General features: G+C 37.2%; 1 protein-coding gene and 1 pseudogene across 3 annotated transcripts in view; one reads left to right on the top strand and one right to left on the bottom strand.

Moving 5' to 3' along the window:
- LOC146000475 (uncharacterized) overlaps positions 1–16,938 on the bottom strand; it is a 137,281-nt gene extending 120,343 nt beyond the window's left edge. For all 3 annotated transcript variants that reach the window (XM_083138144.1, XM_083138143.1, XM_083138142.1), the window contains exon 1: positions 16,713–16,938. In XM_083138144.1, the coding sequence (XP_082994270.1) occupies positions 16,713–16,850 (138 nt within the window). In that variant the 5' untranslated portion in view covers positions 16,851–16,938. The remainder of the gene's footprint in view (positions 1–16,712) is intronic.
- Positions 16,939–23,861: 6,923 nt separating this feature from the next.
- On the top strand, positions 23,862–24,652 carry LOC146000067 (U6 snRNA-associated Sm-like protein LSm3 pseudogene; annotated as a pseudogene).
- Positions 24,653–25,436: the final 784 nt, after the last annotated feature.

Here is a 25,436-nt window from a genome sequence, read left to right as displayed (position 1 = left end):
AGTTGCGCCTGAGCTTAGTTTACCTCCACAACCAGTCTTGACGAGATGGGTAACCTGGATATCAGCAGCTATATATTATGCTGACAACCTTGAAAAAATCATTGAGGTGATCGATGCTCTTCCAGAAAATGAAGCGGCTTCAATTCGTGAAGTGAAAAAAACTCCTGTGCTATTCAGAACTGAAGAATGAACTGTCGTTTATTTTTGCACATTATGGTGCATTGCCAGAGACATCTATGAAAATCTTCGAGGAATCTATGCAGCAGATGATGGAAGTGCCAGGAAAAAAGGGGTCAGCTGTTGCAGAAAAGTGCAAATGAGGACTTGAAACAATTGAAAACAATTTGTGATATTCTAAAAGGTGAAAATGCTGTTACCGAAATGAGTCCAGCTACATTAGCTTGTTTTATGTATGCTCCAATAACTTCTGTCGAAGTAAAAAGATCATTTTCTATTATGAAAAACATTCTCTCTGTCAGACAACTACCAATGAATGTTGAGAACTTTAAAAAACACCTTGTAGTTATGTGCAATCAAGAAGGAGAAAATTGAAATGCTCTTTCCAATGTAGATTTTAACATTTTGCCAGAAATAATAGATAAAAGGGACTTCCAAATGTGTTTTTTTTTTTCGGTTTATATTGCCTTTTTTTATTTTAGTGCCTATTTTCCACATTATAAATGCCTTTTTGCCTGCCTATTTTAACGAAAATAAATGCCTGAACTTCCGGGCTCTAGCGATCGCATTCTAAGAATCTAGAATGCAATCTTCATTAGTATACACGTCTATGACATTCCTTCATTTCAGAAATAATTCAAATACGAAAGTTAAAGAAAAACCCACTGGGTTTTTAAAAATGGGTATTTTCAAGTGGGCCCACCTTGGTGAACCCTGATCATGCTACAGTGCCAGGTTCCAGTCCCAGGTTCGAATACCAGCCTGGACACGTATGTTTATGAGTCTCCATTCATCAATTTCATCATATCATCACTCATCCCAATCTTCGCAAATTAGCCAAAAGTGGCACAAATAGTGAAGTAAAATGAAGAAAATTAATCAATCAATGAACAATCTAGGTCTCTCCAACCACACACTATATTTCAAAGTTTTTATAGCCAAACTGTAACCAAAGAATGCCCTAAAAATTAATGGGTTTAGTTTATTTATTAATCTTAATCCCAGAATAGTGATATAGAAAGAGAATCAAAAACAGAAGAAAGTTGAAAACTCATTCTACCACAGGGAGGTGGGGGGGGGGAGGAAGGAAGATTTTTCATGCATCATATTGATATGAATTTGAGGAATCCCAGCTTTTATGTTTGTGAAATTTCACACATAAAATGTATGGGTCTAGACACGAGATTGGATATTAAATATTCATAATGAAACGATTTCATATTATTTTGGAGTACTTTGTGGTGTCTGCTAACAAATTTAAAAAACTGAGTATGTTGACACAGCCTGAATGCATGAAAAGCATTCACGAAAATGTGTTACGTGTTGACACTTTAAAAATGTAGCAAAGCTTAACTTCATTTGTCTGTGAACCTTATAGGCTACAGATGCTAAAAAAAGAAGTATTAATCGGGTGATATGTGAAGAAGTATTTATGAGACAGGTAATGTGCAAGATCACCCTAAACATCAGGTGCAACCAAAAATCAGAATACCAGTTTGTGTTCCAGAAGCTGTTATCAAATACATTTTCCAACAGATGTGCTGGACAACATTTGGTGCAGTGACCAAGCTTATTTTCACTTGATGCTTTCTAAACCAATAAGTCTTTAAACAAGCACCAAGGACACTAGGTAAACTGAGACTGAAGATGGAATAATGGGCTGCAAGTGTCAACTGTGAAACACTGTATCGAGATTTTGACATGTGATTCAAAGCTGATGTGTTGAACAAACATGGTGGATACTTTGAACATGTTATGTAAATAAATTTTGAACTATGCTCTTTTCAACAACTTTAGTTGTTTTGCCTGTGAGATGAACATAAAATTAATTACAAATTCTTCTTGTAGGTGGGCTTCATTTGGAAGTCCCCACATAATGGGAACGTCATTGAAAAGAATGTTCAACATTGACAAAGCACTGACAAATTACTTTCTTTTAACAAAATATACATACATATATATTTTGATGGTCAGTTCAAAAATGAAGATCTAACAGGATCATTAAAGTGCAACGTGTAGTCAGTTGTGCAAAGAGTCTAGTGAGTAGAGGATGCTCTCACTACAGTGGTGTGGGCAACATGTGTGTAAACCAATTCCTGTGCAAAGAAGGTGTTATGAAGCAAAATATTTCCTTGAATGCAAGCAGAGTACAAGATGCATGTTCGAAATGTAGAACTGTGTTCAAGAGGTAAGCTGAGTTTCAAGGAGGACAGGTGAGCATGGTCATCGCACACAACCAAAGCAGGTAGCTGTAATCACTTGGGAATCAACTGAAGCTGTGGATATGTTGGAAAAGAAAAATCACCGCATAACCATAGGTGAGCTTTCAACCTTCGCACAGAGTCCATTCATAAAAAATTGGGGTACTAGAAAGTGTGTGCCTAATAGGTACCCTGGCACCTCAAATACCAACAGAAAAACTTAAGTCAGGGTTGTTAAAGTGGATTCAATTGGGTTCCACAACAGGACCAGAACCTTTTTTCTCGCATAATTTAAATTCAGACCAAGTTGTGTATTGTTTCATTTCAATATGGAACTTGGACTGGATTTAAATTTATCCAGAAAAAAAGGTTCTTGGGCCATATTTAAATTGATCAGAAAAAAGGTTCCTGGACCACATTTAAACTGATCCAGAAAAAGAAGGTCCTGGACTGTATTTAAACTCATCTGAGAAAACGGTTCCTGGACCATACTTAAATTTAATCGGAAACAAGGTTCCTGGACCAGATTTAATTCATCTGGAAAAAAGGTTCCTGGACCGAACTGAAATACTTTACAGATACAAGGGTTCTTTATGGCACAGAACCCATTTACGCTTGCTTTTCTCTCCTGGATCAGATTGAATGTATTAAAAATTCCTGGACCTTTAACAACTTGCATATGTATGGAGATATCCCTGCAACATCTCACCCAATAATGAAACCTGGTGCCAGCATTTCAAACCGGCAATCCACTTAGGCTGGCAGACTTTACAACACCAGACAACTCATTGTGGGGAATAATCAAGTCACATGTCGGCACAGGACAGATGAAGAATTGCGCAAATTGTGTTGAGGAAGCCTTTCGAAAGATAACTCCTCAGATGCTCCACAACATGTCAAGGAGGACATGGAGATGCATACACATGTGTGTACAGCATGAGAGCACATACAGATCCACTGGACACAGTTCGTATTTGTAAGTACTGAACTATAGTATGTACTAAATAAATAAACTAAAATTACACTGACATTGCTCTCTGTGATACTCAAACCTAGTGGTAAGGGGACATCTCGGACACAATGTAGTCCGGCCAAGGGAAACAAAACTACTTGGAAAGTACAATTCCAAACGCTAGAGGGGAAGTAGGTAGAACACTCACCAAACCACCCTGTGGCATTTTGCTTACATGGGTTCGCTTGTTGTGTTTGGATGTCTCTTACAATTCGTAACAAACGGTTTCGAAGTGGAACAAAGAAAACTGTGACGTTGCTCATTCAAAAAAATGCCTTTGATATAATACACAATGCCAAAAACCATTCAGTTACTACATTTTATTTATTACATTTATAATACTATTATTTGTTAATACTATCCTGATTACTGCTGTGTACATTTGTGCTAATTGTAATACTTACAAAGTAATACTTACTAAGGAGATCAATTTAATTGAATGATCCAAAATAAAGTAACTGGTTTACGAACAAGTTTATCTACTAATGTGACTAGATGAATACTTATGTGCAGAATATGTTATGTTTGCTTAAATAGTATAGGGTCAATCCATATGAAATCATACCAGCTGGTTGCTTGACCATTTTTAAAAAAGTTTATTTTTTGAGTGGTGTGAGCCTCATATATTGACAGTTCAGAACCACTCTTATTTTATTTTTACTATCACCGATTTGAAGATGGCGGGCATTTTTTTTATCATGGCACGCGTCATTTTCTCCATTCGGAAGCATCAGCGGCAACTTTTTTTACTCAGCTCTGGTAAGTCCTACGACAATGAGACAAAATCTGTGATGTTAAGCACATTATAGGCTACAATTATATTTCTGTGTAATTTTCTAAATATTATTCCTTCATAATAAATTTTAAGGTTAAAATTGTGTATTTTAATCGCTCAAAATGACATTTTCGGACATTTTTTTGAGGGGGAAGGCAGTTTACTTGACACTTGAATTTTTTTGTGCAAGTACCTCTGTACCAATAGAGTACGTCAAAATTATTTGAAGCTTGAGACTTTAATATTTGTTTTTCTACAGGGTCATAAACATGTACTTTTTGTTAAAAAAAATCCAAGTTCAGGGTTAAATATCTCTGGTGGGCAGTTGTTTAAAAATCTGAAATTTGTACACAATACAGTACTTCAGTAAAAATTTTGAGTTTGAGATTTAATTGGTTTAGGAGATACAAAACTCGTGAAAAATTCAACATTTTGCATTAAATATGGCATGCCTAATTTCATTTCTTATTAACATTTTGTGTTGAAATTCTGCAAACTGTAATTTGGAATGTCAATGAACAACATTACAATCCTGAAATGGATCTACAATAAAGTATATATACGAGGACATGCTGAAAAGTAAAGCTTCCTATGTTTTTATTTTCTTTGTTACCTTGTAAACGCATTTTGGATTTTGAGCAACCATACATTGCACTTATCAGGGTGGCTACAAACAAGCAGAAATAAAATTCCCTGACTTTTCCAGGTTTTCCAGGACAAAATTTACATTTTTCCCTGACAATTACAAACTAAACTAAATCGATGTTTTTGCAAATAGAAATAATAAACTCGCACAGATCCACGTATGGTTTTGTTAAGTACCAATATTATCTTCTATGAAATTGACTTAATTTCTCTATTCTCTATGATTTGAATTCAAACTGCAAAATAGTGAATTTGGAAAATTATTACAATGTACAAGCTAGGAAAGGATTACGGAATTTTGTCATACGCTGTAAGTTTAAAATAAAATACTTGATTATTTTTAAAGTTACGACTAAGTGAGATAAGAGTGAAGATTGAATGATTAAGAAATGCAATTTGTAATTTATCAGTCTCCTTATGCATTCTCGGTATTATATGTTGATATTTCCACTGAGGTTTGGAATCCTTTGCTTGCAAGAACCATGAGTGCGGATTCATTTTTCAATGCATAAAGCTACTTCTCTCTTCTCTGTGAAGCACACAACTTAACTCTTGCATATAAGTGAAACAATTGAATCGAACAAAATAAAGTGTCATATTTCCTTACATTATCAATGGGATTTCTGCTTCAGTACAGTATATCCAAGTGAAGTACTGTGAAACAGACAACATGCAGTTATACCATTATTGCTGATGAAAAGGGTATGTAGGTATTAGAAATTTAATGCAAGGAATTTATAGAATTGCATTGTATAGGTACCTGATTTAGCTAACCACACATTAAAACAGGAACACTCTAATAATAAAAGCATCTGAAAGTTCATATACGAGGGGCATCCTGAAAAAAGCTCCAATGGTGCCTATACACAGCACTAGTGGTTGGAGAGCGACACACACACATGCAGGCAGGAAGAAGTGGCATGTAACTGTAATCTGGTACAGTTGCAATGCAGCCGTTTTAGGACAGTTCTAGGTTAAAGATTGCAGCTCCCATACAGTCTCCCACCCACTGCGATGTAGCCTACATTGCAAACTCAGAATTTGGCACAGAGCCACCAGCAATCTTGTGAGGTGTGCAGACCGGACGTCGTGAGTGATAGTATGGTCAGACGATGGTGCAGACAATTCACGGAAGGTCAATCGAATGTGCAAAACCCCATACAGCTGAGTACACACGGGCCCTTTGCATCACTTCAGGTGAGAGATCTTGAACCACTTCCTGTACAGCCCTGGCCTTGAATGTACCGACTTTCACCTCTTTGTTTAACTGAAGAGGTTTCTGGCAGGGCAAGGATTTGACAGCTACACTGCGGTAGAGATAGTTCCAGTCTTTGCTGTCAGACACATATACCATGGGCATACAAAATTTAGTGCCATGCTACGACAAATGCCAGAACAATGGTGGTGATTATGCCAAAAATTAGGTTAGGACTCACTGTTACTAATGCAACAAATTACAACTGATATTCTTGTTTTATTTATGCTTAATCGGTAGGGAGCTTGATATTTTGTTATTTTTTTAAAATTGGTTTATTTTTTTTATTTTTTACTATACGGTGTTATTTTTCCCAAAATTCACATTTTCATTTTAGCGCATTTTCTGGCAAATATCTGAAATTACACCTTAATGGTGTTTTTAAACTACTGTTTCAAATTGTAAGTCACATGGCTTATGCCTCTTCGTGAGAGTTTGATATCTTGAAAGTTATTTTGGGAAAGTTATTTTCCATACCCCTTTTTTAATTTTAAGGTAAGGATTTTAGATAATGGAATTTTCCCCATATATACTGAAGGGTGCATAATGACCATTAGTGGCGACGCACCCAAAAAAATAAAATCAATCAATCTCACGTGACAGATACCGATATATTATGGCACCAAAAATTGGCATTATCTTTTTTTGACTTAGTGTTACGTTTCCCAAAATTCGCGTTTTTGTTTTAGAACATTTATCTACCAAATATACCGAAACGTAATACTCCAATGTGCTTTTAAACTATTATTTTAAATTGTAGGTCACATGGTCTACGTATTTTAATGACAGTTTGATATGTTGGAACAGATTTTTGAGGAAGTAAAAGTAAAGTGCTCCCCTGCACTTTTGCATGAAGGTGTATAGGGGTGTGGAGTTAGGGCCCCACACTTTCTTGATCACGGCTGAAGGTAGTGGTGATGTGATCAGCACCACGCTCCTGGCTACCTTTATCCCTCAAAGTTTCCTCAAGGTACCAGCTTCATATGATGCTGAGTGGTCGCCGGAGCAGTTTGAATAGGTGTTAAACATCCCGGTTCTCCCCCGCAGGAGATCGACCCCGGGTCTCTCGCATAGTAGTCAGATGCCCTAATGACAGCTCCATTATTACTCGCTCGACAAATGCCGATGGTGCGCACTTAGCTTGGTAATTCAAAACATATCTCGTGCGACAAATACGAAGATGTGGCTCCCGTGTGACGGTAGATACGCACCCGATCTCGTGTTAAAACCCTGCCACTTTGCTCTGTGATGCAAATGGTTTTGATAGAAGTTGAAAAAATCGTGGGAAATACATGATTTAATGTGGCTGTCGGAATTATTCCATGTACGTATAACTCTATAGTTTACTCTTGAGTAAAATGTTGGAAAACTTGCATGTTCTATGTACACAAACATGGCCTAGAAAAGACAAGAATGTTGGATTTCATGGAATTTTTCGTTGTTTTAGGACATTTCTTTAAAAAAAATCGCTAACCACGCCAACAATTCGCATTTTATGCCAAATTCGCATTATTTCGATATTTCGAACCGGCGAAAAATGTGTCCAGACAACACTGCACATTCCTAAACATAACTTCGCAGCAATTACCATTTTTCACGGTTTTGGCGTTTGCGAAAAATTCAATGTCCCTACTAATTGGAAATTACTTTCTGGACACCCCTCGTATAAATCAGTAGATGGAAAGTGAAAATTTAGCAGGGCTGGGCTTTGCTTTTATGATTGAATGATTTGAGTAAATATGATATTAAAATACTCGTATTTACGTATTTATTATTAGTATTTTATTTCGTAATATTGGACATTAACCTTACTCAGTGAGAGATTAATGACCATCTCTCACGAGTTTAAACAGACAGGACAGAGAGTGGCGTTAATTTCATTGCAATACTAGTGTTGCAGTAAATTTGAGGCTGGGAGCATGCACTTACCAATTTTTATAATGTTCACCAATGCAGATTTATGTTTCACTTTTTCGTGATAGTATTCAATATATATCCCATTTGGTTGAATTCTTCTTGATATCAAAGAATAGTGCAATGTCATTGTAAACGTATGTTAACTTGTGCAGAACCAGTAATACGTCAGGATGATGACAGAAAACCTTCGTAAGCACTGCTACATTAAATAAGGTGAAGTGAGCCAGAAGAGTAACAAAATTCGAGCAGCAAGTTACCTATTTTGTTTATACATGCGATTTTTGTTGGATGTTGCAGTCCTGCAATTTCTGTCGCATGTTGTAGTGAGGTACTTTGTCGGGTGGCGATATTCGACAAAAATCGTATGTATCAATGGAACCTATTTGTTTCCATGTTCCTTCAGTTTGCCCAACAAAATGCCTTACTACGACGTCCGACAACCATCGGACGGCGCCACCCGCTCCCATCCCCTCCATCAGTTGACAAGTCCCCTTACTACTCCCATACGGACAAGAAAAAATGATAATTCAATGCATTTTCCACGTAATATTTAGAGGCTTAACCTTTACTCACCCGATGGTACCATATGGTATCATCAGAGTAAGGTCGTACTCGCCCGATGATACCATATGGTATCATGGTGCTGATTACGAAATGAATGTGCTTTTTGGACCTTCATACTCTTATGTTTGGGTGGAGCAGGTCTGGAGCAAACCTGGAAAATTCATATTGATGACCAACCTCCCCCCCTCCCCTCTCCCACCTCTCCGCAACATATCCATGCCACATTTCCGAACAGAATTTCATATTTTGGCTCATTATTCAACTTGTATGGCACCCAGGAACATGAAACATGTTTCAATCTCTTTGGAAACGTACATTCTTTGAAGAGAATACTAAGGTTTGCGCCTTCTCCCCAAAATAGCGGGAGAAGAGGGGGTAAACTCCAGACTTTTGTTTTTTCCTTGAAATTCGGTGGTCGCGCCCCCAAACCCCCCTTCCTCAGTTCGGCATTCTGAATTGTACACGGTTGCATGCTCTGATGTTTTAGCTGCAAAACGAAACTTATCCGAAGTAGATTGCTCCCATAGTGCCAGAGTTATAACAATTTTCCTCCAAAAATGCAAATTACTATTTTTCGTAAAAAAATCACATTTTGGCTTATTATTCAACTTGTATGGCACCCAAAAACATGAAAAGTTCTCTTGAGAAATGTTCATTCTTTGAAAAGAATACTAAAGTTGACGCCCTCTCCTCAAAATAGCGGGGTAAGAAGGGGCAAACTCCAGATTTTTATGTTTTTTCCATTGAAATTCGGGGGTTGTGCCCCCGAATCCCCCTTCCTCGGTCAGGCGTTCTGAATTGTACACGGTTGCATGCTATGATGTTTTAGCTGCAAAAAACTTATCCGAAGTAGATTGCTCCAATAGTGCCCGAATTATAACAATTTTCCTCCAAAGTGTGTTCGAATTTAAAATACCCGCCGAGAAGCCAGGGCGAGAGAAATTTCTCTCTCTCTCCTCCTGCCATCACTGGTTTCTGGCGCCGTGGTTGTGTTGCGCATAAAAGGGGCCTAAAAGTTGAGGCCGAAACTTACGAATGAGATTTCCTGTTCCCCTGCAGAGTTCCATAACGATATCTTTAAATAAATAAATAAATAATAAAAAAAAAGTCAATGAAGACGAAATTCCCTGACATTTCCCTGACTTTTTTTGACACCTCAAATTCCCTGACTTTTCCCGGTTTTCCAGGTCTGTCACCACCCTGACTTATAAGACTTTCCAGCTTCTCCATTGCAGGTTTCAAACTTCTATCGCCAGGGGGTGCTGAACTATTGCGAGGAAAATGGCAGCATGTAACCATGCAATGTTGGTGAAGCGCCTGAAGTAGCGTGCAGTGATCGAGTTTCTAAACGCATAAAATGTGCTACAAATTGACATTCATCTGAGAGTGAGGGCACTTTATGGGGATGAATGTGTTAGACATCAGTACTGCGTGATCTTGAGTTTATCATGCTCTTAAAGAAAACCCACAGCTGAAAAAATCTCAGCTATGTGAGAGAATGGAGTGAAAGGCCAGGAACTAGAACTGATGGAGGTCATCGGATTCATGTTCAGCTGTGGGTTTTCTTTAAGAGCATGATAAACTCAAGATCGCGCAGTACTGATGTCTAACACATTCATCCCCATAAAGTGCCCTCACTCTCAGATGAATGTCAATTTGTAGCACATTTTATGCGTTTAGAAACTCGATCACTGCACGCTACTTCAGGCGCTTCACCAACATTGCATGGTTACATGCTGCCATTTTCCTCGCAATAGTTCAGCACCCCCTGGCGATAGAAGTTTGAAACCTGCAATGGAGAAGCTGGAAAGTCTTATAAGTGCAATGTATGGTTGCTCAAAATCCAAAATGCGTTTACAAGGTAACAAAGAAAATAAAAACATAGGAAGCTTTACTTTTCAGCATGTCCTCGTATATATACTTTATTGTAGATCCATTTCAGGATTGTAATGTTGTTCATTGACATTCCAAATTACAGTTTGCAGAATTTCAACACAAAATGTTAATAAGAAATGAAATTAGGCATGCCATATTTAATGCAAAATGTTGAATTTTTCACGAGTTTTGTATCTCCTAAACCAATTAAATCTCAAACTCAAAATTTTTACTGAAGTACTGTATTGTGTACAAATTTCAGATTTTTAAACAACTGCCCACCAGAGATATTTAACCCTGAACTTGGATTTTTTTTAACAAAAAGTACATGTTTATGACCCTGTAGAAAAACAAATATTAAAGTCTCAAGCTTCAAATAATTTTGACGTACTCTATTGGTACAGAGGTACTTGCACAAAAAAATTCAAGTGTCAAGTAAACTGCCTTCCCCCTCAAAAAAATGTCCGAAAATGTCATTTTGAGCGATTAAAATACACAATTTTAACCTTAAAATTTATTATGAAGGAATAATATTTAGAAAATTACACAGAAATATAATTGTAGCCTATAATGTGCTTAACATCACAGATTTTGTCTCATTGTCGTAGGACTTACCAGAGCTGAGTAAAAAAAGTTGCCGCTGATGCTTCCGAATGGAGAAAATGACGCGTGCCATGATAAAAAAAATGCCCGCCATCTTCAAATCGGTGATAGTAAAAATAAAATAAGAGTGGTTCTGAACTGTCAATATATGAGGCTCACACCACTCAACAAATAAACTTTTTTAAAAATGGTCAAGCAACCAGCTGGTATGATTTCATATGGATTGACCCTATATGGATGGCATTTTTTTCATTCTGTACCCTTACATAATTCGTAAACATCTCTACGTATTTTGGCGGCAAAGTTACTACGTTTGAAACTTCATTGCTGTTTCCACAGCAGACAATCTTCACGGAACCCACTTCCTGACCAAAGTGGAGTCACCCCTAATTTGCCAATGAATAAGTCCAGTTGGCACATGCGCACTTCCGTCCATGGTCTCAGCTAACACAGCCAGACAGTATATACTCTGATTGATTACGGTAAACATTCAGATTGTTTTATAATTCCTTTCAAATTCTCCTGGCAGGAAGACTAATAATCGTAGAATTCTGAACCTTCCTTAAAGTATTGAGCATTTTTTGGATTTCGAGAAGTTATTTATGTTGAAAAAAAACAACTTAAAAAGTGCCTTATGCAAGCATGCGCTCTTCCCATGGACAATGTATTTGCCATTGATAAGCGACTAAGTATCGTACACTAGTGGGAATTAAGTAATGCTAAGATAACCAAACCTGGCCTGCCTAACCTAACTACGAAAGCATATATTGAACAAAATCTTAAGTAATTGCTAAAACTCCGCAGTATGTGTTAACAGAAGTAAATCAAAATCGAACCATGTTAAAATTGCATTCGTAGCATGAATAAATCACAAGAAAACAAAATGAACTTGAACCTTTCCTTTTGTCCTACATATGGTTTCTGTAAAAAACCTGAATATTTAATTTGTTCAAGATTTACAGTATTCAACTACTTAATTTTATGACATAACTGAAAAAGTATCTGGGTGGGCACGTCCTGAACTAATCATAAATCCGATAACTTTCACTGACCCATATGTAAATAAAATCTTAATGAGATCACACAAATGTCTACAAATTACTTGAAACAAACATTAATCATCCTTCTTTTTTTGGCTGGGCAAATTGCACATATTTTTCTTGTTCCTGGTTCTCTGTGAACATATTGAGCAGGGGGAGCTGATGGTCCAACATCTTCCATATGTCGCTTGAGATTTCTAGACAAATTTGGCAGTTCCTGGACTTGAGGAGTAGTGAGTTCCATACAGATTTCCTTGGCAAACGCTCTTCTTGTCATTGGTTTATCTTTCTTTGAGATTGCTTGATGAACATAAATAACATAGGAGTTTATAAGAATGCGGTAAATGTTTACTATCCTTCGGACACCTATAACTTCTGAGTTTCGTCAATTTTTGACATTTGTACTTACCTATCTGCTTCGCGGAACATTCTTTAACGTGTATTCACGTTTTTTTGATCGAAGTAATTGCAACATAATTTTCCGCAAATGGTTTGTGGGGCTATGTGTCAATGGTGCGTCAATGGTTGAATTTCCGCTATGAAACATTCCCACATCACACAAAAAAACCTTCCAGATGTTAGACAATGCTACACGAACTTATTACCGTAAGTAGTTTCTTCTGTAAAAAAAAATACGAAATCTGTCCGAAGGATAGTAAACAAGTACCAAAACAAAATTTTCAACTGCCAGGTTTCTCTTTTTTGAGCATTACTGCAGGGATCTCTGGCTTGTCTTGCCTCATTGCGCCTACGATTGTCAGTTTGTAAGTTTCTAGCATCATTTTTGCTAGAGATACTGATGTGAACCAGTTATCAAAAGTGAGGTTTCTATTAGTGTTGTGCACTGGTAGTGAAAATTCCCTGACAAAATACATAGCAGAGGGGAGGTTGTTTGTGTCCATAGTTTTGCCAATATACGGGATTGCATTTATAAGATATTTTGTTTTCACATCACACATCATAAATATTTTGATTCCGTACTTGGAAGGTTTGTTGGGCATGTACATTCTATAGGCACAGCGACCTCTGAACGCTAACAATTGTTCGTCTATCATCAAATATGATCCTGGAGTGTAAAATCTTTAACGTTCTTCAGTAAACTTTGAAATAGTTCCCCGATCGGGGTGAACTTGTCATTGACACATCTTTCAGCTCTAGTAGTTTTATCATCAAACCGAAGACAATTTATTAAAAAGTCAAATCTTTTCTTACTCATTACAGATATGTAACGTGAACCACTAAATGTCGGATCAAACAGCTCTTCAGAACTTAGATGGTTGTCTTTTTAACATGCAGTCAAGACTAGCAGCCCAATAAGAGCTTTTAGCTCAACTAGGTTAGTTTCCTTAACAGTTGCACTTGGGTTACTATATTTAGATTGTTGCAAAACTATTTCTTGGTTCGTAAACTGCAATATTTTTCTAAACATTTCATAGTTTGCAAATAATGAGAATACTTCAATTGGTTTAGTTACTCTAGTTGCTTCATTTTTTGGCTTGAGTGAAATGAACCACATTTCGGGCTGGTGTACGAGTTCTTGAAGGCCCTGGAGGTCTAGCAGACCATTTATGACCATTTCTACCTTTCAAATTAGTCTTTGGAAGTTTAACAATATTTGGATGCATTGCTCGTTGAGGTTCGGTAGGCTGAACACCATTATCACTGTCGCTATCTTGACTCATACTAGTTGGTGCACACCTACCTTGTAAACTTGACATTTCATCATTAGAGGGGTTATAGTCCGGGTCCATGTCAGTATCGTCTGCTTCAGTGTGTGTATTGTGCTCAAAAACTTCATCTTCTCCCTCTCCAACACCAACCAATTCACCATCATCCTCATCACTTTCTTGTTGATCACTGTCACTTCTTTCTAGTTGCGATAAAACTTTGTTTATCTCAAAACTAGTCTTGAGAATATCATCCATTGTAACTGAAAAAGTAACTCAAACGGTAATGCGTAGTCTGACAGACGATGGGTGGTTCACTAGACTGAACTGAGAAGCGTAAACAAGTTGGAATTCCAACCAATAATGACTTTGACTAGCGAGAGGAAGGTGCTGAAGGCGGGAGAGTTACCATCCCTCCCCAATCCTCCCAAACGAGTTTTCATGAGAAGCATTGTCTGAGAGACTACGCGATACCATTCCAGGGTTAAGAACGTCATTGTAGATTACTTTTACAGACAGGCATTGAATCGAATCTAACTGCCTAACTTAATATCAAGTACCCAAAAAAGAATTTGTCGAAGTTTGTTTCAAATACACTTTATGTTCAGATAGGCTAATCGCGGATCGGAGATACAGTTTAAAGTCAAATCCGAACCAATGTGCCTGGAAAAGAAAATGACCACAATATAGACTTTTGTTGGAAGTGGGGTGGGGTGGGGGATGTTGAGGGTATGCACATGAATCCCTCCCTGGTAACACTTTACTATACCGGAGACGGATTTCTTCAAATTTACAGGAGAAAGTACTTACGCAAATAATTTTCTGTAGCGTTGTTGATGTTCGGGAATGTAGTTTTGATCCATTTTAATGCGAATGCATGTGGTTTTCTACGAAAATCTATTTTCGACGCGCTATTGCTGCTGCTACCATTTGCTTTCTGCTCGAGAGCACAATATGCTCTCATATTGTCCGTATATGCTAAATTGAACGAAAGGAGTGCTAATGTAACCTAACCTAGTAGGCATACCTCGTCCCCATGATGGTTCGTGGGGCTATCGTGAATTTTTGGGCTAACGTCAATGGTTTTGGGGCTACCCGTGGATGGTTTGTTGGAAATAAGGAACAACAGTAAGTACTCGTTAATGTAAGAAATAGACATTATTTTAGTTAGAAATTCATTATTTCACCTAAAGAAATGGGTAACATTATCGTATGGGTAAAACGGATTCCTTCAAATTTACAGGAGAAAGTACTTAGGGAAATCATTTTCTTGAGTGTTTTGTAAGTTCCTGAATGTAGATTTGATCCATTTTAATGTGAATGCGTGTTGTTTTCTGAGAAAATCTCTGTCCGACACGCTGTTTCTGCTCACGCCATTTGCTTTTTGCATGAGAGTGCAATGTTCCGTGTGTTAAGACGATGCAACCCCGTAGCCAGTATTTCAGCCTCACCGTGTTTTCACTAGAACCACCTGTCGAGTTCGGAACAAGCCATTTTCCCGAATGGGTGTCACTTATCACACAACATTGTAGCAACATTGTGTTCCGACGTCACAGGAGAGAGCTGTTTTTACAATTTTTCTTTGTATTTATGCTAATGGAAACTAACCTAACAGGCCTAACCTAACCACGTAGGCATTCCTCGTCTGACGTCAATATTCAAGGTTGCAAGGAAGAGAATTAACGAATTACGAAAGAAAGATGGTTCCGACCCGAATGGGTGTCACTTATCGCACAACACTGTAGCAACATTGTGTTCTGACGTAACAGGAAAGATCTTTTTCATGTTAGGAAATACAAGCTAACGCGTCTCTTAGCGAAAATAATAATTTTTCTTTGTATCTATGCTAATGGAACCTAACCCAACAGGTCTAACCTAACCACGTAGGCATTCCTCGTCTGACGTCAATATTCAAGGTTGCAAGATGGTTGTGTGTAAAGGAAGAGCATTAACCAATTTCGAAAGAAAGATGGTCCCGACCCGAATAGGTGTCACTTATCGCACAACACTCTAGCAACATTGTGTTCTGACGTCACAGGAGAGACCTTTTTCATCTTAGGCAATACAAAGGTAACGCGTCTCTTAGCGAAAATATTATTTTTTCTTTGTATGTATGCTAATGGAACCTAACCTAACCACGTAGGCATTCCTCGTCTGACGTCAATATCCAAGGTTGCAAGAGAGTTGTGCGTAAAGGAAGACCATTAACGAATTGCGAAAGAAAGATGGTTCCGAATTGCTGTGTATGGACAATGAACGTGGTAAATCGCAAGGTTATTTTACAAGTTCTACACGTAAATGCGACGTATTAGCATAATTTCAAATAGGGGCACGAAAGTAGATATTTTCCGGTGAACGAGGTTGCACCACTGCATAAATCGACAAAACACTCTCAGAACGCCCCCTAAACCAGTATGCTATCACGGCCATAATGTGTTACAGATTCGAAACAACAAGTAACAGTAAGTACTCGTAAATAGAGAAAATAAACATTATCTTAGTTAGAAATGCATTATTTCGCCTTAAGAAATATTCCGCAACGCGTTAGCAATGTAAAGAAGTCCGAAATTAATAGTACCAAGAAATGTTCCGCAATGCAGAATAGTACGTTAGCAATGTAAAACATTGCGAAATAAATTTGCGAAATAAATTATTGATAGGTGTCTCCCGTATAGTAAAGTAGTACCACCTCCCTTAGCAACAGATAACAAGGGAAACTCGTGAAAAATAACAGGTTTCTTGGAAAATGTTGACATAGTTTAGGGAGGAGTTTGTTGTACGGTAGCGTATCCATACCCAAGCCGGAACTGAACCCATAACATTAGGAGATATCGTGAGTCGTCCATTGAATGTGATAACCCGGCGAGGCGATACAATGTGTCTGGGAAACTGAAAAATAACAATAGACATTCCACGTTCCAATAGGTAACCTTACTATGTCATCTAGCACCAATTTGTTGTCTGGCAGATAAAGAACTTACCATAAGTGACAGGCATTCCTCCAGTTTCTTCACCAGCTTATGTCTTCTTGCTTTTTCACCAAATATGTGCAACCTTACGCGTTGTTCTGTCAGACACAGCCTGCATCGCTGATAGTAATGAAGAAGAGGTTCATCCATTGTTGCACTAAGGTTTCAACATAAATCTCTTTGATAAATCCTGAGTATTACAACCGACCACGTACATAACCACAACCACAGATCATATATCCTTGATCACAACCATAGACATACTACTACAAGATGTTACAGCTGCGGGTTAAAAATGGTTGACAGTATGGCGGCACTGGAAGGTCGTTTCCTCGCGACCACCGACGGCAGCACCGTCGGGGAAAAAACAGAAGACGAACGCTATGCGCAAGGACTCGCGGATTGCTCGAAACGACAAAACACTATCGTGTTCCGTACCATTCGCGTTCCGATACTTTCTAACCGCGTTCAGCCGATTTGCGCGTATAATAAATTATACGCGCAAATTGACTAAACGTAGTTAGAAGTGGCGGAAATTAATTATATGCAATGCTTTCGTTTAAGTACAAACTTTTCGTATTAAAATTGATTTCTATCACAAAAATAAAAGTATACGAAAATTATATGGAAAACGTACTATTACCAAAACTTACTGAAATTGCACTCTTACTTTAAGCGGAACTATATAATTTCCCCTAAAGGCATTTTTAAAAACATTCTTCATCATACGAAAATGACAGTCTTAAAATAGGTGACTTTTTTTTTCTTGGGTGGAGAAATGGAATGAAATAAGTATACAATAATTTAGAACGATTTATGTCATGCTAATCCATATTTGCAAAAAAAAAAAAAAAAAAAAAAATCCTGACTGATCCTTCCGCTATACAGGATTGTATTGCAAGATATTACACCGATCAATAAAACATTTTGTTTACCACATATTAAAACGAAAAAAATGACTGCCTACAGCAACTATGCTCCATTCGATAATAAAAATTTCAATACTGTCAGGGATCAGTTCACATACCTTATGGCCATGGACGTCCGAAAGGGGGGAGGGGCACGCCCTTCCCCCTGGATAATGAATGTCTGACAAAAGGTATATATTTCACACACAATTTCATTTCAGTCAGTAATTTATGTTAATTATTATAAGGGCGTTGAAGAACATGATAATTTCAGACTGAAGCAGTGTTTTTTGAAGGGACATCACTATTATGGGGGAAAATATGACTCCTTTGCCCCCTGGAAAAAAAATTGCTTTACTTGCCCCTCCCTGGAAAAAATCCTGTGGACGCCCATGCTTATGGCACTGATTAGAAATAGGTTAGTCTGCACAGAAACAATATAATAATTACCAAGAGAATGCTATGAAAAGGTTCAGCCTTTTAACACAAATTTACTGTCATGACACTGACCATTAAGTTGAAGTGAAATTTCATACCTTATTGTAGCAAGTGCAGCAGCACCTACTACACATATATGCTTTTTACACTGAAAGAAAAGTATGAAAATATACTTTGGAAAATTAATAGTTGTTCCTTGAAGACTTCTTTCAGCATTTAAAGCAATTGAAAGAATGAAAACACCTAATATTGAAAATTAATATTTCTACTTTAAAAAAAAACAGAAAATATTAACAAAAATAATATCTACACACACACATATATATATATATATAAAATGATATCTACAATATCTCTTACATAAACAGCTTATTTAAAAACCAAATACTCATCATTTACTAAATAGCTGAACATGAATGAAGAAATGTTGATTTATTTCCCTCCACGATGAACTTTGTGCCAGCTGATACGAGACTTAAACAGAGAAGTGCCATATTTATTACACTTCCCACGTCCAAGTCCCATACCGGACTTTGCATTTGTATCTCTTCTATCTTGATGTGTGCATAAAACACGCGCACAGGTGGATAATTCCTAGAAATTAAATAAATGCTCTACAGTGCCGTACAGTAGGATTCATTTTCTTGCATTTTCATCTTCAAATACTATGTACTGGGAATTGCCCAATGGGTAACATAGTTTCCCTGGTGACACTAACATTTCAGTAGCCAACATGCTAGAATGCTCACCACATAAATGAGAGTACATTTTGAAAAAATAAAGTTGACCGACGCTATGGCAAACAAACAAAAATAATGTACTTAATGTACTCACTTTAAGAAATGCATGACTTAATTATCAACTTTGGCTGCTTTTTCCTAAGGACATACGAGCACCATTACAAGAATGAAAAATTCATATTGGACCTTGCTACTCCATACCTCCTTTCTGTAGTTATTACGAATAGTTTTATAACATGAGCAACTAGTATTTAATGAAGTACAGCATAAACAGTGTGCAGCAGAGACTACTTACTTTCATACATTTCACTGGACTTGATTATCTGTTATATCAGTAACTACTGTACTGCGTGTATCATGATACATGCATGTTACTGAACACAAAAATGTTCATCAAAATAGATAAATTGTGGAAATGATCACACTCTGAAGTGTTGTTTTTTTCCCCACAGAAAGGTTTCTCCGAACTGCAAAGTTATTCCCACAGTTGTTTGCAGTACTGAAAGCACCTTTTCATTCTCTTGTATAGCTTCTAAAAAATAAAAAAATCACACAATGGGAACCATGATTTTCAGTAATTATTCTCAAAATAAAAAAAAAATGTGCAACTACATTCATGAGGTGTTGAGACTAGCAGAACAAGTTATCTTCACCATTTTTTTTTATTATGGTAACAGTTTCATACATCGGAGACACATTTCTTCATTTTTACAGAAGAAACTACTTATGGAAATGAGTTTCTCTAAGGTTTCCAATGTTAGTAGAGGTATTTTCTTTCATCATGGTATCTATTTGACCGGGAAATCATGTCAGTGTTTCCAACCCACCCTTTTTTAACTATTCTTGCCTAACCTAACCAAACCTAACCTTATCGGAATGGTTCGTGGGTCTGTCCGTCAGCTACCAGTGCATAATGTACAATTTGCACACGTGACGAACACAGTAGTAGGTATTTCGGTGCAGAAGGTTGGAAAACACTGATATTCGAAAACAAAAGAAGCGATATCATTCACAAAGTAAGCAATATAGCACCGTTACGTGCGTTCAGTAGCACTTAGATAAATTAGTAGAAAAAGTGTTTGTTTTCGTGTAAAAAGCATATTGGCACCTTTATTATTAAGTACAGATGCTATTATATTTCACACATTGTCAATTTTTGCGAGTTAAATCACTCAACTAACCACAGAGCTTAACACAAATTAAAAATGATGATTATTGATTATTATTACCACTTTTTAGAGAGAGCAGTGATATCACATGGTATAGATGATTATTTTTTGAGACATAGAACCTAACAAGCAATGCAAAACAAAATCTTACAAGAGAACGTGACTGTTTTATAAAATAATTCCCACATTGTGAGGAATCATGAGTTTAGGTGAAAATTGCACAAAAACGAGGTTGACCACTTGGTGAAAATAGTAACTGAAAATATGTTGCTTTCAATACAAAGTTGCATTTACCTCAAATGATCCTTAAGCATTAGCTACATACAAATAGAAAAGGCTGCGACTATTTTCAAATAATTACCAGAATCATAACATAAGTAGGATAGGATCATTAGGTTTAATTATCTGATTATTTCCGCGCGTGTGTATAATTATAAAAGTAAGAGAACCAAACCTGGTCCACCTAAACCATTCAAGCAAGAAAATACGAGAGGAATTAAAAAATAAGTTATTGTAGAAGCATAACATCACAGAATAAGTTATACACGTGGAACTTGGCCCTTACAGAACAGTATATAATATTATGGGTCGGGTACCCTATTCTACACCCTCGAATTTTGAATTTTTTTTTCTTTCATTATGAAGGTTATGTGATCCTATTTCTGAATAAAAAAACATTGGAATATTATTACCATTTCATTAAAATTTCTGAGTTTTTATTTTAAACAACAAATGATACACAATTACAATCAGAAAGTTCGATTTCGATACTGAATGCAAGCCTGTACCACAGAGATGAAATGAACGGAATTTGGTTCGCGTTTGGCGATACTTCTTTATCACTAGGGAACGGAACTTTATGTGCTAAAAAACTCAGAAATATTTATTTTTTATGTGTCATAAATGTTGAAAATATGTGATAAAAACAGGAAAATATGTGACAAAAATGAAAAACATTTGGTAACAAAAACAAAATATTACATGCATTTTAAACACCTAAAATCAGTTTCTAAATGCTTACCTCTTAGCGAGCTATTTTTTGGAAGAGTTGCAGTGAATCACCATAGTTTTCTCCAAATTCTCCACTGTAAATCTGTGGCGATTATCTCTAAACAGTATCTTATATTGTGAGAAAGATCGCTCCACGTCACAAGAAACAATTCTTGCATATTTGAAGCACGAAATGTCACTAACGCTGAAGTTTTCCAAAGCTTCTTCTTCCTCTACTTCACCTTCCAAAACACGTGCAATTTGGCACAAAGTTTGAAAACCTTGGTTTTTCCCAAAAATTTCCGTACATTTAGACATTAGCACTTGTGAGTTAGATCCAGTGAGTTCTTCCAGTTTCGTTTCTACTATACGGACTTCACCCACGGAAGCTGCCAAAGTGTTCGCGGACGATTCAAGCTTTCGTATGGAATTAGAGAGAAAGGATAGGTTTGTTGAGATGTATGTCAATTCGACTTTTAAGGAGGGATCCTTCAACAGTTCTTGCAGAATTTCTATAGACGATGCGTCTTCTTTGTCGAGATCGTTTACAACAGATACAAAATTTTCAAAGTTCTGGGCATAATATACAGCTGCATCCAACCAAGTGCCCCACCGCGTAACTACAGGTGTAGGGGGAAGGGGAACCTCAGGACATTTTTGTTTAAAAATGTCTATTCTTCTAGGCGACTTGATAAAAACTTTCTTCCCATTTGAAACCAGTTTATCGACGTTGGGATAAAGAGCTCTTAACTTTTCACATATTCTATGCAACGCATGAGCCACACATGTAACGTGCACCATTTTGGGGTAGCTAACGGCAAGGCCTACTGCAGCTTTTTTCATGTAAGCTGCAGCATCTGTCACTAGGAGAAGAACATTGTCAAATCTTATGCCTTCCGGCCACAATAGCTGCATTGCTTCGTTAAAAAGCCTTGCTATCGTTACATGTGTAGCCCCAGCTAGCTCTCTACACACTAGCAAATAATTTATCGTTGAGACATTTACGTCATTATGTAGCACTCCCACAATCACATTTCCCACTTTTCTACCGGTGGAGTCTGTAGTTTCGTCAATACATACCCAAATATTTTGATTCGCACATTGTGAGCGAATATGTTGTAAGGTTTGCTCGTAACACCTGTGCAGATACGTTTTTCGCAACGTTGATTCGTCAGGCGGTTCGAAGTTCGTATATTTCGAGAGAAAGTTTCGTAAATCAGGGTTCTTTAATTTGAACAGTGGAATATCTGCGGACACAAAAGCTCTGCACAAGTCCATTGAAAACGCGGACAATTTCGACGGTTCCCCAGAAGTAGATGGAGTTTGTTGCCCGATAAGTGCCTGTCTGCCGCTCAAACGTGAAGAAGCAACAACATGCTTGTTGCTACCTAAATGCTGCGTAATTTGCGAACGTTGGTCAGCTGCGATAGATTTACCACACGGTTGGCAAAATAACACTTTGCCATCAGTTGAAAACACATCCTTATATTCTTTACAGAACTGTTGCAAACGAGATGAAACACTTGCCTTAACTTTTGGCATATCGTACGAGAAAACACCTACTGCTGCACAAGCACCGAATCAGAACATGACAAAAGCAGAAACACTCTCGAAGCTCTGCATTACGTTGTGCGTTTGCCTCATCTGGGTAATATTTTCCCCCAGTAGGATCGTAGACGAGGCGCCAAAAGTCTGCCAGCGAGCTTGTTCAAAGACAAAACAAACCTAGCACTCTCGATATGAAAGAGGTGCGGATAATAAACATTTTTCCTTGGAGGATTTCGAGGTAGCTGAAGTCAATGAGCGATTTTATGTATGTAAAATAAAAATTCGCAAAATATGTATTTACATACGGAAAACTGGAAAATATGTGTTTTTATGTAAAATAAAATTTGCTGAGTTGACATATAAGGCTATGATCAGAATTTTGGCAAAAACGAGGGTCTCTGTCTTATCGCAGAAAAAACATTTATTTACCTAAACTTCCGTTCCCTATTTATCACTTTTTGAAAAAAGCTTTGATATGTATTACGCAGTGACTTCATACAATGTTAAATTACGATTTCATTAACTACATTAGGCAACACTTATCGCATCCCCAAAATAATATTCTAATGACAAGAATCAGACAACACAATTTCAAAATGTAAACAGACTGGTCGGCCGGATGAAGCTACTTATCCAAATTAGAAACTAAATATTGTGTAAATGAAAGAGTTGTAGAATACGTACATTTCTGGTACTATTTGTAAATATTACACGTATTCTACTCTCATTCTCGCAATAAAATTTAGTAGAAGAAAAGGTTCGTGAATATGGACACGAATTTGACTTCAGCCGGTTCGCGAGGAACAGTAGAAACACAGAATACTAACTACGGTCAACCAATCTCCCATAAGACTGAAACAGCCCTGCCTGATCACAACTGCTAAAAAAACCTAGTACATTCACAGATTACACTGTGGCACAAACCTTGTAGAAGAAAATAAAGTCGGGGCGTCTCGCACAACACTTGATTAACCTTGCGTCCTGACGTAAACGTTGGGGGTGCGTGAGAATGGGTCGGCGGACGGAAATTTTTTTGACATTCGAGACGGGAAAAATAATTCGCAATTTCCCGACGATTGTTTTTGCATTTATGGTACAAAACTAACAATTTTCGATAAGTTCCAGATATTTACAATACAGTAAACGTCGAAAATTGACGACCTTTTAAAATGACTATTCAGTATCCCCCCCAGTATTTTATTTTTCAAAATTACAATCCATTAACTGCATAATAACCGATTTATGTTTGTGATTCTGGTGAATTTGAGATACTATCTATCAATTTTAGAAGAAAAACATTAAAACAAATAACAGTAACGATGTTCATAGTCGACAAGGGGGAAACCATTAACTGCATGATGCGTGCCAAATTGTAAAACCTCTGTGAAGATCAAGTAATCAGGGTCTAACGATTATTCACACTTTTCATTACAAACGATAATTTACATTATCTATGTGAAATATGATATACCAAGATTATTTCCACAGATGTATGTTTGCATATATATATATATTTCTTTTCTAAATGAGAAATCTTTGCAAGGATGTATTAACGACTTGATCAGACTTTTGTGTAACAAGCGTAGGCTTCTCCGGTCGTGGCATCATATCGACACAGTGTCCTGAATTTTTCAATAATTCAAAAATTTGATTGAATTTTCACGTTAGTAAATATTTTTATTATTTGTATCTTTAACTTACGAAGTAACTACTAAAATGGCTGATGATGCAGAACAAGTGCCTGTTGTAACAGTGAAGGAGCCACTGGACTTAATACGATTAAGTTCGGACGAAAGAATTTATGTTAAAATGAGAAATGAAAGAGAACTCCGTGGGAGACTCCACGCTTATGATCAACATTTGAACATGGTGTTAGGTGATGTCGAAGAAACTGTTACCACAATTGAAATCGATGAAGAGACTTACGAAGAGGTGTACAAAACCACGAAGCGCAACATACCGATGCTTTTTGTTCGCGGTGATGGTGTGATTTTGGTTTCTCCACCTATGAGAGCTGGGATGTGAAAATTGATAATGGAGTGCAAATGCTAATGGAACTGAATTTAGTTGTTTGAGTTCTATCTTAGGTGTTACGTTATTTTGGAGAACGTTTTATTCTTTCAAGCATTTAGTGCAATGAATAAAACTTACACAACTCAGGATCGACCATTTTTATTTCAATAAAGTGTTACTGTTAGTCATAACAAATTTGGGAAAAAGAGCTACGTAAAATTGATGTTTCATTACTAAATTTCAGTGTGGAAATAACTGTTAAATAATATCTGTTCCGATTGTAGTGAATTTTCCAAGTTGTACAGGACATGGAATGCATTTCGGATACCTGCTAGAAAAAATTGTGGAAGTATGTTTGAAGTTTGGAGAAAGTAATTTGTGCATTTGATATATGCAGAAAAGGAGGGTACTAATTCGATATTCCCCGGACAGATTTCTTCATTTTTACAGAAGAAACTACGGTACTAGTTTACTATCCTTCACACAGATTTCTACAGAAGAAAATACTTACCGTAATAAGTTCCTGTAGTATTGTCTAACATCGGGAATGTGTTTTGTGTGAAATTCAGGCAAGTTTTCCGTAACCTGGAAACGGATTTCTTCAAATGTAAAAGTTTGGGGCTCATTTGGGGGCAGGTGACTGTGGCCAATTTCTAACATGCCTTTAACAGGGAGTCTATAGAGAAAGCCGTGGAGGCAGGCCCGTGTTAGTGGTTGGGGGTGGTAGGTCAATTACCCCAGGGGCGGAGCCCGGAATTGGTGGGAAAATTGGACTAAAAAATTTCACGAAAATAATTTTTTAGTTTAAATTTCCCACCGATTCCGGGATGTATAGCCCCAAAAACCGTTCACAGAATGTTCCGCGAAGCAGATAGGTAAGTACGAATGTCAAAAATTGACGAAAGTAAGAAGTTATAGGTGTCCAAAGGA

Source organism: Lepisma saccharinum, chromosome 16 (assembly GCF_977018435.1).
Source record: "Lepisma saccharinum chromosome 16, izLepSacc3.1, whole genome shotgun sequence".
NCBI classification, from domain to species: Eukaryota; Metazoa; Arthropoda; class Insecta; order Zygentoma; family Lepismatidae; genus Lepisma; species Lepisma saccharinum.
This window is presented reverse-complemented; position numbering and strand designations above follow the sequence as displayed.